Source organism: Sapajus apella, unplaced genomic scaffold (assembly GCF_009761245.1).
Source record: "Sapajus apella isolate SASKATOON/1434 unplaced genomic scaffold, GSC_monkey_1.0 scaffold43, whole genome shotgun sequence".
Lineage (NCBI taxonomy): Eukaryota > Metazoa > Chordata > Mammalia > Primates > Cebidae > Sapajus > Sapajus apella.
In genome coordinates this window covers 3,427,650-3,440,316 of record NW_022436983.1, presented here as the reverse complement: position 1 = coordinate 3,440,316, position 12,667 = coordinate 3,427,650, and the positions used below count along the sequence as shown (strand labels likewise).

General features: G+C 51.5%; 1 protein-coding gene across 3 annotated transcripts in view; it reads right to left on the bottom strand.

Moving 5' to 3' along the window:
* H6PD (hexose-6-phosphate dehydrogenase/glucose 1-dehydrogenase) overlaps positions 1–12,065 on the bottom strand; it is a 33,850-nt gene extending 21,785 nt beyond the window's left edge. The window contains exons 1-3 of one of the 3 annotated variants that reach the window (XM_032300301.1): positions 11,784–12,065; positions 1,490–2,126; positions 3–120 (exon numbers count right to left, since the gene is read on the bottom strand). In XM_032300301.1, coding sequence (XP_032156192.1) covers positions 3–120; positions 1,490–2,116 — 745 coding nt within the window. In that variant the 5' untranslated portion in view covers positions 2,117–2,126; positions 11,784–12,065. Of the gene's footprint in view, positions 1–2; positions 121–1,489; positions 2,127–3,893; positions 5,257–6,755; positions 7,613–11,783 lie in introns of those variants that run through there. The other 2 variants (XM_032300300.1, XM_032300302.1) reach the window with 2 other exon arrangements.
* Between the last annotated feature and the right edge of the window lie 602 nt (positions 12,066–12,667).

Genomic DNA, 12,667 nt, shown 5'->3' with positions numbered 1-12,667 from the left:
ACCTTCGGCATCCACGGTCTCCTTCATGATGATCTCCACCCGCTCCACGTGATGCCGGTTCCAGAGGCCGTCCAAAGCCTTGCGGTTCTGGTCTCGGAAAGGCAGGATCTGCGCCACAGCCTGTCGGGAGGAAGATGGTGTGCTGCAGGGTCCTCTCACGATGAAGGAGGAACCCTGGCCTCCAGGAAGGTCTCTGCCCGCTCCCTTCCCTTCTTAGACCAGAAGATGCCCTCTGAGCAATAGTTCTGGACTTCAGGGTCTCATGGGCCAGTAAAGCCTCCAAAAATTTGCAAGTGACCTCCAAAGGGTTATCAGATTTGTATTTTGCCAAGAAAAAGAATATTCAAAATTACATATCTTCTAGTATAACTATTTTTTAATAAAGATAGGTTTAACACCAAAAATGTAGCAAGAAAAGCTTCAAATTGAGCACATTCAGTATTTCTTCTCATCTTGCCATTAACAAGTGAAAACCTCCCCAGGAATGGTCCAGGTCTAAGGACCACTATTTAGGAATCCAGCTATGGGCAACTCCAGACAGGGTGTGATGGAAATCATGTCTCTGTTCTCAACAGCTGCCTGTGCCCACCCGCACCACCTGGGCTCAGTACCAGAACACAGGGCTGCTGTGCTCTCTGCTGGGGTTCCTGGGACAGGATGTCCCCAAGGGCCTCCAAGGCATTTTGAGTGACTGACATGTGTCACCCAGGAGGTTACCTCATGTTCCTCCCCAGGGCCTGGGCTTAGCGTCCCACTGCTCCCTGGTTTAAGTTCTTGTTGCCAACCTTCTGGCTCAACACAGAACTCAGGAAGAAAAAGATTTTGAAAAAAAGTAGATGAGGCCAGGTGCGGTGGCTCACACCTGTAATCCTAGCACTTTAGGAAGCCAAAGCGGGCAGATCACTTGAGGTCGGGAATTCGAGGCCAGCCTGACCAACATGGTGAAACCCCGTCTCTACTAAAAATGCAAAATATTAGCCAGGCGTGGTGGTGTGTGCCTGTTACTTGGGAGGCTACTAGGGAGGCTAGGGTGGGAGAATCACTGGACCCAGGAGGTGGAGGTTGCAATGAGCCGAGATCATGCCACTGCACTCCAACCTGGGTGACAGAGAACGACTCTGTCTCAAAAAAAACAAAAAAATGTAAATGAGAAGAAAGCTCATTCTAATTCCCACAGCACACCCAACAGGAAGCCAGATCCAGACACTGGAGTCCCTGGGCCACCTCTACAGGGGATGCAGGGCAGGCGTGAGAAGCCAGAGTCCAAAGGACAAAAGAGGCCAGATACACGGACAAGGACCCAACAGTCCTGCCTGCTGCTGTCTTTCCTTTGACCCCTCACCTCCTGCCCACTTTCAGGAGACCATGGGAGCTCTGAGTTCACAGTGCCCTGGGGCCCAGCTCCACAATGAGTGGGTGGCCTTGTTGCTGGGGTCTGCCACCACCCAGCTCCTACTCTAACCCTGGCAGGCTCCGCGCTGATGCTCACCTGCTTGCCCAGGTAATGGTCCACCCGGTACATCTCCTCCTCCTGGAAAAAGCTCCCGAGTTCTGTGGCCAACTGCTGGGCTGAGAGGTGGTCATGGCCAAAGGGTTTCTCAAGAACAACCCGCAGCCAGGCGCCTGGGCCTGGCCGGCAGCTGCTGTTGATGTTGCGGGCGATGTCTGCATAGGCGAAGGGCGGCACTGAGAAGTAGAAGATCCTGCCAGCCTCCTGGAGGCCCGCGGGCTGGAACTGTGCCTCAATGTCCTTGTTCAGGGCCTGATAGTCCTCGGCCGTCTTCAGCTGGTGGTACCGGCTCAGCTGCAGGAACTGATCCTTGTGCTCTGCACAGTGACTGGGTTCCATGTCCTTGGGGCAGGAGAGGGATTCCAGAGCCTTGGCCATGAGCTCTTGGCCCCGCTTGGGGGCTGTCAAAGCAGCTCCATGGAAGCTAAAACTGTGGCCCCTCCCTGCTTCATCCAGGTACAGCTGGAACAGTCCCTGCCACAAGTACTTCTTGGCCAGGTCCCCAGTTGCTCCCAGCAGGATGATGGAGACGTGTCCCTGGAGCTCCTGGGCCTGCAGACAGCCCAGAAGGGCCACACACATCGCCACTGTGAGCATCTTCCACATGCCGGGGGGCCTGCAAAGCACAGAGAAACAGACGAGGAACAAGGAAGGATCAGACATGGTTCAGGTGGCCGTGATGTGAAGCAAACACTTCTTGCCTGGCAAGAAACCACCACCACGTGTTCCTTAAGAATAGGTTAGAGGCCCACAGCTCATCCCTCCCTCCTGGCAGCTGGGCTTCTATACCAGGAAGTCAGTGGGTAGGGAGCCTGCCCTGTAGATGGGGACTCTGCCTGGGAAAGTTAGAGGCCACATGCTAGAGGTGAGTCACTTTGCTACCAGGAGCATGGGAAAGTGGCAAAGGCCACCAGGGAGGGCCATGGGCCTGGGAGTGGAGCTGTCCGTTTGATGACCACGGCTGGTCTCCTTCAGGAGCACAGGTCACCTGGACAAGCAGGGCAGCCCCAGCCTAGGAATAGCTGCAGGTCCTCAGGCGACAGCTGCAACAGTGAGAGGGTAGAACCACCTCCTCTCACCTCTCACGTTCCTCTTCTCCACGTCTACTGGGCTCCGACTACAAAATGCTGACTAATAACTTCAGCTGCATAGTGACAGAAAACATAGACTCCAGACAGACTGCCTGAGTCTGAATCCCAGTACAACCCCTTAGTAACTACACAATTATTTAACCTGGCTGTACCTCGGTTTTCTCATCTGAAATGGGGGTAACAGTGGTACTTACACCACAGAGTTGTTATAAGGATAAAAGAAGTTCATGCTTATAATGCGCTTAGGCCTATGCCTGCTGCCTATTAAGCACAAAGTGGTAGGTGTCATCCTGGAAGAGTGATAATAGCTAACACTTAGTGCTGGCACTAAGTACTTATGTGCATTAGAGCTCACTGAATCCAGACAACAATCCTGGAAAGAACCACATGGGGTGGGTTCTGTTACAGTTTTCTCATTCTGCAAATGGAAAAGCTGAGGCTTGGGTCAATGAGGGTCCCAGGGTAAGAAAGCAGGGGAGCTGGGACTGACACTGTACAGCCACTGCAGGCTACAGCCTCCCCCAGGGAAGCAAACCACCTGAGCTAGTGTTCAGCCTAAACTGAAGGAGCTGATGTGCATGAGAGGTAGAGGCCTAGGGTGGGTCACAAACGCACCAAGCATTTGTTTTTTCTGGCCTTCTGTTCTAACAAAGGTTGTAGGGCTTCATGTGCTGAATGCTTACTCCTCAGCTCTCCAGCTCTCTAGTTTCCAACCAAGGCCAGTGTTGGAGGGAAGGAAAGAAGGAAGTGAGGGGGAAAGTAAGCATGGCCGGCATGCCCATTGGAACTAGTGGGAAATCCATGGTGGAAATGGGGCCCAGCCTGCAGGTGGGAGCAGTGAAGAAGGAACTGAGATGGCTGATTAGCACCTGCTATATGTCAGGCATTTTATCAGGTAAAGGATTCACAAAATCTTTGGCAACTTTAGGAAGCTGTAATCTGGTAATACAAATGGAGAAACTGAGGTTTAAAGAGATAACTTACAAAGGCCCCACAGAACCGGCCCAATGACCTCTCCACCATCTGTATACAGAGGAGACAAATCTGCCTCTTGACCCTGACATCAGACCCCCTCCTCCCACCACCCCTTTGCCTTGTCCTCGTCTCTCTCAAGATCCATCTCCGAGAGGGTCCTAGTGAGTGACCAACCCAAGATGAGGCCCCAACAACAGCGTCTGAGCCAGTGCCTACAGGACACATGGTGTGTCCATTACCGGAGCTTTAACTAGAGGATCGGGGCCACGAGTGGCTCCCCAGCCTTCCTCTCCCACGCTCCCTGTATCTGCACTCACCCCTAAAAACACACACGGACCACAGGACCATTCTGCTCTTTCCTGCTGCTTTCCAGTCCCTGTCTTTGGCCCTTCAAGCGTTTTTTCCTCAACCGGCAATCTCGCCCCTGTCTGGAGGGAAGGAGAAGCTGCAAGGTCAGTGCGGGAGAGGGGCAGCGAGAAATCTGAAGCTCAGAGAACAGCCTGGAGAAGGAGGAGCCGCCAGCTGGCAGGCTGCGCTTCAGAGCTGCTGATGGGACCCTGGTAGCCAGCGCTCCGGACGTGCCTGGTACAAAGGGAAGAGCTAAGGCCCCCAGAGTGCTGGCATGGGCAGGTGGGGGAGCCCCAAGGACCAGCACTCCTGCCCCCACCCCAGAAGACTGCAGGCAGCTGTGACAGATGGCCACCTGGCCTGAAGTGACTCCTGGCCTTCTGTTTAATCCTGTTCTGACTCAGGTTTGCCACAGTCTTCACCGACCAATCCTGTTGTGGGTCCCCAGTTCTCAGGCTGGCCTCCCTTATCTGTTACTTATGTTCCCAGCACTCCTATAAACAAATCCAAGATATTGGGTATTACAACATGGTTGCTTACTCTGTGGTTGCAAAACAACCAGAGAACAACTCTTTCCTAAATGAGTGTGGGTGGTGTGTGTATTTGTTTTTTTATGTTTTTTAACCTTAACAGTGTTTCTTAAAATTTTAATGAGCATTTGAATTTTCTGAGGATCTTTTTAAAAGGCAGATTCTGATGCAGAAGGAGAGGTACCTGAGGTGCTGACAGCTGGTCCAAGAGCACACTTTGAGTAGCAAGACTCTGGAATACTGAGCAGTGAGTACTAGAACAAAGAGTTCTAGAGCAATGACTCTCATCAAAGGAGGGCATCAGAATAAACACGAACGCGTCGCCTCCTGCTCCCTTTCCCAAGACAAAGACATTCCGATTCAGTAGGTACAGGGCAGGGCCTAACACTGGATTTCGAAACAGTCTCAAACGGTTTCATTTGCCCATCCCACTGTAAAAACTGGTTGTTCCTGAGTCCATTAATAATACCTATGCTTACCAAGTAGTCAGCGTGTACCAATGACTTAAATGCACCGTCCCAGTCGTTCCTCACAACAGTCTCCTGGAGGGGGTTCTGTGAGGAGTCTCATTCTACAGACAAGGAAACTGGGAGGTGAAGGAAACTGTCAAGCCACAAAGTCTGGGCCCTCAGTCACGACGCTAAACAGCTTCCTTAGTCAAGCAGAAGAATGTGGCATTTGGGTCCAAGGACCGGGTCAAGATCACTGCCTAGCTTCGTGATCTAATTAAATCAGCTAATTAGGCCAGGCACAGTGGCTCAAGCCTATAATCCCGGCACTCTGGGAGGCTGAGGCAGGAGGATCGCTTCAGCCCAGGAGTTCCAGACCAGCCTGGGCAAGGTAGCGAGACCCCCATTTCTACAAAAATTTTTTTTTTAATTAGCTGGGTGTGGTGGCACATGTCTGTAGTCTCAGCAGCTCAGGAGGCTGAGGATCACTTGAGCCCAAGAGGTCCAGGCTGCGGTGAGCCGTGATTGAACTCCTTTCTATAACAGCAGGTAGATGATTAGAGACTTAGGGCCCACATTTCTTCATCTATAAAACAGGGCAAGTTACCATCAACTGGGGGGGGGGTTTAATTGAGATGATACATGTGACAAAACTGCTGCACAAATGTTAATTAATTAAGTTAATCAAATGCAAAGTGCCTTCCGGGCCCCCAAGGGTGGCATAATACCATTGCTGTCAGGAAAAACACTGTGAACCTCCCACCTCTCCTGGGGCTAGAGCCAGGCCCTGCAGATAGCACTGAAGAACACACCCTGTTTCCTAGCTTACTCCTGGCTAGTCTGGAAGCAGCAGGAGGAAGGCTGGCTCGGTCATCCTCCCTGCTGCCCTGACAGAGAAATAAGCAGGCCCAGAGAAGCCCAGTTAAGTTAAAGTCAGGAACAGGGGGACCCCAGCCTCTGGGGCAGAGGCACAGTCAGCTCCAACACATCTCCTGGGCTCACACCTCCCCCTCAGCTGCAAGGCTCTGCTTCAGAAGGTTTTTTTCTGAAGCACTTCTCCCCTCTGCCTCCTTGCCTGCTCTGAGAGGAATGGGCTATGAAATAAATCTTCCAAAATTACAAACTTGAAGTTAGCCAAAGAGCCTGGAAGTAGCCTTTCAAAGGCTTATCCAACTACGAATCACTTCTTTTTAAAAAACGGGTAAATCAATGACAAAATCTTTAGTGAAAGTTTGAGCAGCTGTAAGAGTGGGCATCGGATTGGGAACTGGAATGTGTGGTGCCTCTTGTCAGGGCCCTGCCTCTAAACAACGACATAACCTTGAGCAAGTCATTTAGCCTGGCTGGGCCTCAGTTTCCTCTTCTAGGAAATGGGAGGGTGAGATAAAGGCTCTGTGTGATCTTTCTGTGTCCCTAAGTCCTGTTTTCCGAGAAAAGAAGATCCGCACCCTATTTTCCGGGAGCTGCCCTCCACATTTCTATAAGGCAAGAGTGCTTCGAGCTTTGACCTCAACAGCCAGGCAGGGAAACAGAGAACTAAAATATGAAGCCAAGGGCTGATAACTGTGCGTCATTCAGCAGTTAAGACAAAGCTCTTTGAAGCTATGACTTACGTGTGTGGAGGATGCAATTTCATTTACAATTCTTATTTAAGATACTTGCCAGAAATACATTCACTACAAAACAAAGTGCTGCGGAGGCATCCTGTAGGTAGGTGGAAAAGACGTTCTTCTGACGGCTCATCTTAGAGCCAGGGCTGACTGTGGGCACACGGGCCCAGTCCTGGGCACCCTTCACTGTCTCTAACTCTAATCCTGAGAGGCTCCTACCAGTCATCCTGGGAGAGACTTACCAGTTAGAGGGCTCTGCTAACATCCCAGAAGGTGGGAACACTGGCTTAGCCAGCCAGGAGGTTTGGATCAGAATTCAGGTTCCGGCCTTTGTTTTCACCCAAGCGGAAGAGGCATGCAGCTGTCCCCGACCAGACCGGGCACAGACAGACCCAGCCTATGCTGAAGCTCCAGCCGCAGAGCATTTTTTGGTAAACCACAGGAGGATGCAGTTCTAATCCTCGGTGCCCAGCAGACAAGGGGTGGGAGAGAGGAGCTGGGAGGTAAAGGTCAATGTCTGCTGCTGCCCTATTCCCTCTCCCAGCCTTTGACGTTACCTTCTGTGCGCCAGGCAGGAGGAAGGGAAATTTTCTTCAAACCATGACCCATGAGTTTGGAATTTTTTAAAAAGAACATGTGGGAGTAAAACAAAAGTTCAAACTAAAGATCATTTTAAACTAAAGCACAAGGTGATGTGCCTCGTCTTTTCACAATAGCCAACCCAAGTTTTTTGTCTGTTTGTTTTTGCAGTCTGCCTGTTCTGTCCATTTATGCTGAACCCATCAATGTAGATAAAAATCAAGCCTGCTGTCAATGACCTCCGATCTGCATTCACTGCCCTCAGGGCCAGAATGGGGACAAAAGCTTCCAGATCAGGCTCTGGGGTCCTTGTTCCTCTCTCATCTCAGAGAATCCTCATTCCCATCTTTAGGTACCTGTCCTGGGTCAATATAACCAGGGATGTGCTGGAGCCACCTCATAACTGCACGCAACAGTCGACTACTAAATTTCTAGGATTTTTCAAGCCAGTTGTTCAACATGGCTATTATTAAAAAGTTATATAAATGTATAATTAAATAGCCAGGCACGGTGGCTCATGCCTATAATCCCAGCACTCTGGGAGACCGGGATGGGAGGACTACTTGAGCCCAGGAGTTCAAGACCAGCCTGGGCAACATGGAGAAACCCCGTTTTACTAAAAACACAAAAATCAGCTGCGTGTGGTGACAGATGCCTGTAATCCCAGCTGCTTGGGAGGCTGAGGCAGGAGAATCACTTGAACCCAGGAGGCAGAGGTTGCAGTGAGCCGAGATTGTGCCACTGTACTCTAGCTTGGGTGACAGGGCAAGACTCTGTATCAAAAAAAAAAAAAAAAAAAATTAAATAAATTATATTAAAAAGGTAATAAATACTCAAAACTCATTACTTCCTAAACATCTCACTACATTTCACTAATATCTATGCTCTTGAAATTATTTATCTCCACTGCATCTACGAGATGAAGACATTCTACTGAAGTTGGCCAGCGTGGGACTATTTACACCACATTTATTGGACTAGATTATGAATTAGGTTCCCCACCCCTCACAAAGTCCGCTGGTAGACATTACAGTACACAACTGCCTATCTGCCCAAGTCTCTGTTTACAGCCCAAACTTCCCCTAAACTCCAGACTCATCAATCAACTACTACTCTCAGAGCATTAGCGGCGTGTTTGCCAGACTTAATATGTACAAAATTGAACTGCTTTGTCTCCCAACCTGCTTCCAATGTAGTTTTCCCCATTTTCAGTAAATGGCAACTCTACCCTTCCAGGTGTTCAGACCCAGGAACCTTGGGGTCATCTGATCTGTCAGCAAATCCTGTAGTTTCTATCTTCAAAATTTATCTAGAATCTGGCCGGGCGTGGTGGCTCATGCCTGTAATCCCAGCACTTTGGGAGGCCGAGGCGGGCGGATCATGAAGCCAAGAGATGGATACCATCCTGGCCAACATGGTGAAACCCCGTCTCTACTAAAAATACCAAAAAATTAGCTGGGCGTGGTGGCATGCGCCTGTTGTCCCAGCAACTCAGGAGGCTGAGGCGGAAGAATCGCTGGAACCCAGGAGGCGGATGATGCAGTGAGCCGAGATTGCGCCACTGCACTCCAGCCTGGTGACAGAGCAAGACTCTGTCTCAAGAAAAAAAAAAAAGTATCTAGAATCCAATTGCTTCTCACCACCTTCTATCACGCCACTCTGGTGCCAGCCACTGTCATCTGTCTGGATTACTGTGGGAACTTCCTAACTGGCCCCCTCTATCTCCCGACCCTCTATGGTTAAGCCTCAGTGCAGCGGTCAGAGTGACCTTTTTATGCCAGATCATGTCATTCCTCTGTGCAGACGTCTGCAGAGTCCATACATGATGGCCTCCAGCCCTTTACGTCTTTGAGCGCTTCTCTTACCATCCTGTCTGTCTAGGCTCTGGCTGCCCAGCCTTCTGCCCCAGGGCCTTTGCACTTGTTCTCTCCGCCTGGCCGACTCCCTCATGTTCCCCACCACGTCCACGTGGTTTACTCCCTCACTACCTTCAGTTCTTTGCTAAAATGTCATCTTCTCAGTGAGGCTTACTCAGACCACTCTAAAATTGTAAACCGCCCCCTCCCATCCTCCTCTCCTGCTTTATTTCTCTCCATAGTACATCGCTTTCTAATACACTGCATGATCATTACATTCATTTTGCCTATTGTCTGCCATTCCTTTCCCCAAGACTGTGTGTGCCAATGAGAACAGGGACTTTTGTTTGCTTTTTTCTCCGCAGTACCTCCAGTATCCAAAACAAGGCCTGGCATACAGAAGGCGCTCTATAAATATCTGCCAAATGAACAAATAAATCCCATTTGCACAGGACCACTGTCATTTCTGCATTTGAAAGATGGCACAAAGGAACACATCTCTAATGGTGACTTCAAGCAAAGCGACACAGCACACATTAGCAGCAGCTTACAACTTGAAACAACACTTTTAATAATAAAAGAGCTATTTATGGAGTATTTAACCATATGCCAAATGCTAGGCTATAAGTATGACAAGCATCAGACCATTTAAATCTTGCCACAACCTAAGAAGTAGGTACCATGATTACCTCCATTTTAGCAGTGAGTAGAGAGGAAACTAAAGCAAAAAGAAGCCAAATAACGTGGCCAGCTATGGTGGCTCACACCTATAATCCCAGCACTTTGAAAAGTCGAGGCAGGAGGATCACTGGAGGTCGGGAGTTCAAAATCAGCCTGGCCAACATGGTGAAACCTCATCTCTACTAACAATACAAAAATTAGCCAGGCGTGGTGGCAGGCGCCTGTAATCCCAGCTACTCAGGAGGCTGAGGGAGGAGAATCGCTTGAACCCAGGAGTCAAAGGTTGCAGTGAGCTGAGACCATACCACTGCACTCTAGCCGGAGTGACAGAGCAAGACTCTATCTCAAAAAAGAAAAAAAAAAAAAAAAAAAAAAAGGTGACAGGATTTGAAAACAGGCAGTCTGGTCCCAGAGCTAACCTTCCTATAAAATGTAACTACATCCCTGAATGGCAAAATTTAAAACCCTGTATTATATAGATACCGAACAGTGGTTCAAACCAGATGGGCTACTTCTCTGCTCCATGAAGACAAGCTGCTCTGAACACCAACTGCTCTAACTGGCCTCGGCCTCTTGGGTCCACTCTGCCTTTCGCAGTTCTTCCTTCTGACATCATGAAGACATCATGTGTAAACCTCAGTTGCTTTGCTGAAACCCTGAAAACCTTCAAGGGTTAGTTTTTGGAGAACTGGCTCCATGAGAATATTCTGGATTCAAATCTCTGCTGCTACTCAGTAACTGTGTGATTTCAGACAAGTTATTTAACCTCTCTGTACCTCAACCACAGAATGGGAAAACAAATTGATAGGAGTCATGTAAGGCACTGAGCACAATGCCTGGCATACAGTAAGCACCGAAGAATTCCTAATCCTAGCTTTTTTTTTTTTTTTTTTTGAGACAGAGTCTAGCTTTGTCTCCCAGGCTGCAGTGCAGGGGCAGGATCTTGGCTCACTGCAACCTCCGCAGGCTGGGCAGGACGGTTCAAGCAATTCTCCTGCATCAGCCACCCCAGCAACTGGGATTACAGGCTCTGCCACCACCATGCACAGCTAATTTTTGAATTTTTAGTAAAGACAGGGTTTCACCAGGTTGGCCAGGCTGGTCTTGAGCTCCCCTCCTCAAGTGATCCGCCTGCCGTGGCCTCCCAAAGCGCTGAGATTACAGGTGTGAGCCACTGGGCCCAGGCGGAAATGCTAGTTTCTATCATTAAGCCATCAGCGTCACGAATGAAGGCCTTCTTGCTAGCTTCTTGAACTGCTGTTAAAACCAACTAACCATCCACCATAGAAAAATGCCAAGGAATAACTCAGACAGCTTATCATGACCTTCCAATCATAATGACGAAAAATTAAAGGGATATGATACATAATTTAAAATACGCTGGCTGGGCGTGGTTCTTCACACCTAAAATCCCAGCACTTTGGAAGAGTTAAGCAGGATATGGTTTGAGCCCAGGAGTTCGAGGCCAGCCTGGGCAACATAGCGGGACCGCTGTCTTTACAAAAGGTTCAAAAATTAGCCAGGTGTGGTGGTGCACGCCTGTGGTCCCAGCTGCTCAGGAGGCTGAGGCATGAGGCTCGCCTGAGCCCAAGAGGTAGAGGCTGCAGGGAGCCGTGTTTGTGCCACCGCACTCCAGCCTGGGCAACCAAGCAAGACCCTATCTTTTATTAAAGTGAAAAAATAAAAAATACGCCCATTTGACACCAGTTTTCCCTCATCTGCTGCCTTTCATGAGCTATGGGCCTGTTGGGGGTACTGGGGGAGTGGGCAAGGATTTTTCCAGAAGTTCTCACTTCTGGCTAAGCATTCAAGGTTGGGTGAGCTGATTTTCAGAGACCCAAAGAAGTCTGCCTCTGGAAAACCGTTCACTGGATCCGGGTACAGGACACGCTGTGTGAAACCCGAGGGCCAATCAACGCCAAGGATTAAGCAGGACCGGAGGAAGGCACGGAGTTCCCCCTCTCCTGGAACTCAGTGTCGGGAAGCCCAGGGAAAGGGCCGCTCAGCCGCTCGGAGCGAGCCTGGCCGCCTCCTGAGCAGCCCCGAAGCCGCCAGGCCCGGGGGCTCCGCGCGGTCTGGGGCCCGGAGGCAGCGCGGGATGGAGGCGCCGGGGCGGGGGCGGGGGCGGCGGCGGGGCCGGCGGGGGGCGCTTACTTCCTCTCGCGCGGCGGCGCAGGCCGCTCCTCCGGTTCGCGGCCGGGGCAGCGCTGAGGGCCGGGCCCGCTCCCCGGGGCTTCCCTGCGCCCCAGGCCGCGCCTCCTCTTCCGCAGGGCCCGTCACCCGGACAGGTGCGCGCGTCACGCGGCTACGCGCCTCACGACGCTTGGATACCACCCGCAGAGCCCGCGGCGACAGCAGGGGAGGGCGCGAGGCCAAGGCTGGCCCGGCCGCCACGCCGCCCCAGGCCTGAGGTCTCAGGCCTCCGGGGCCTCGGGCGCAGCGGGCCCGGGGCCGGGGCGCAGGCGAGGCCACGCCCCCCGCTGGCGGCCGCCGGGGCGGGGCCTCGGAGCTTCCGGGGCGCAGCGGTGCGTCGGTCTGCCCCCGCTTTTCCATCCGGCCCGGGGGTCTCCGTGCATCCTAGAGCTGTCCTGCCGCGTCCGAGACGCGCGCGGGCCCCAGAAGTGGCCGAGGGACGTGGTTGTGTCGTGGAGGGGACCTGGGGTGCTGGCTGCTCCCCACGATCTGGCACCCGCTCTGGGACTCCCCAGGTCTGGCTTTTCTCCGTCTGTAGAATGAGCGGCTCCGTCCTTCCGTCTTTAATATCCAGAGTAGGGATTTAGGGGTCTGAGCGCGCACGCCTGCCACGCCTCAGTGCACAGCTTCAAATCTCTTCCGCCCCTTATCACTTGCGTGACCTTGAGCTCAGTTTCTTCATCTGTACAGTGGGGACGATGGGAGTACCTGCCTCCGGGGTTGTCTGGCACGTGGGTGCTTAGTAAGCGGAAGCTTGGACCCGTGTGGCAAATGGAGGACGTTTGCTGAGACATTGCTAAGAAAGACAGCAAATGGAATCAGGGCTTCTCTGTAGGGTGAGAGGT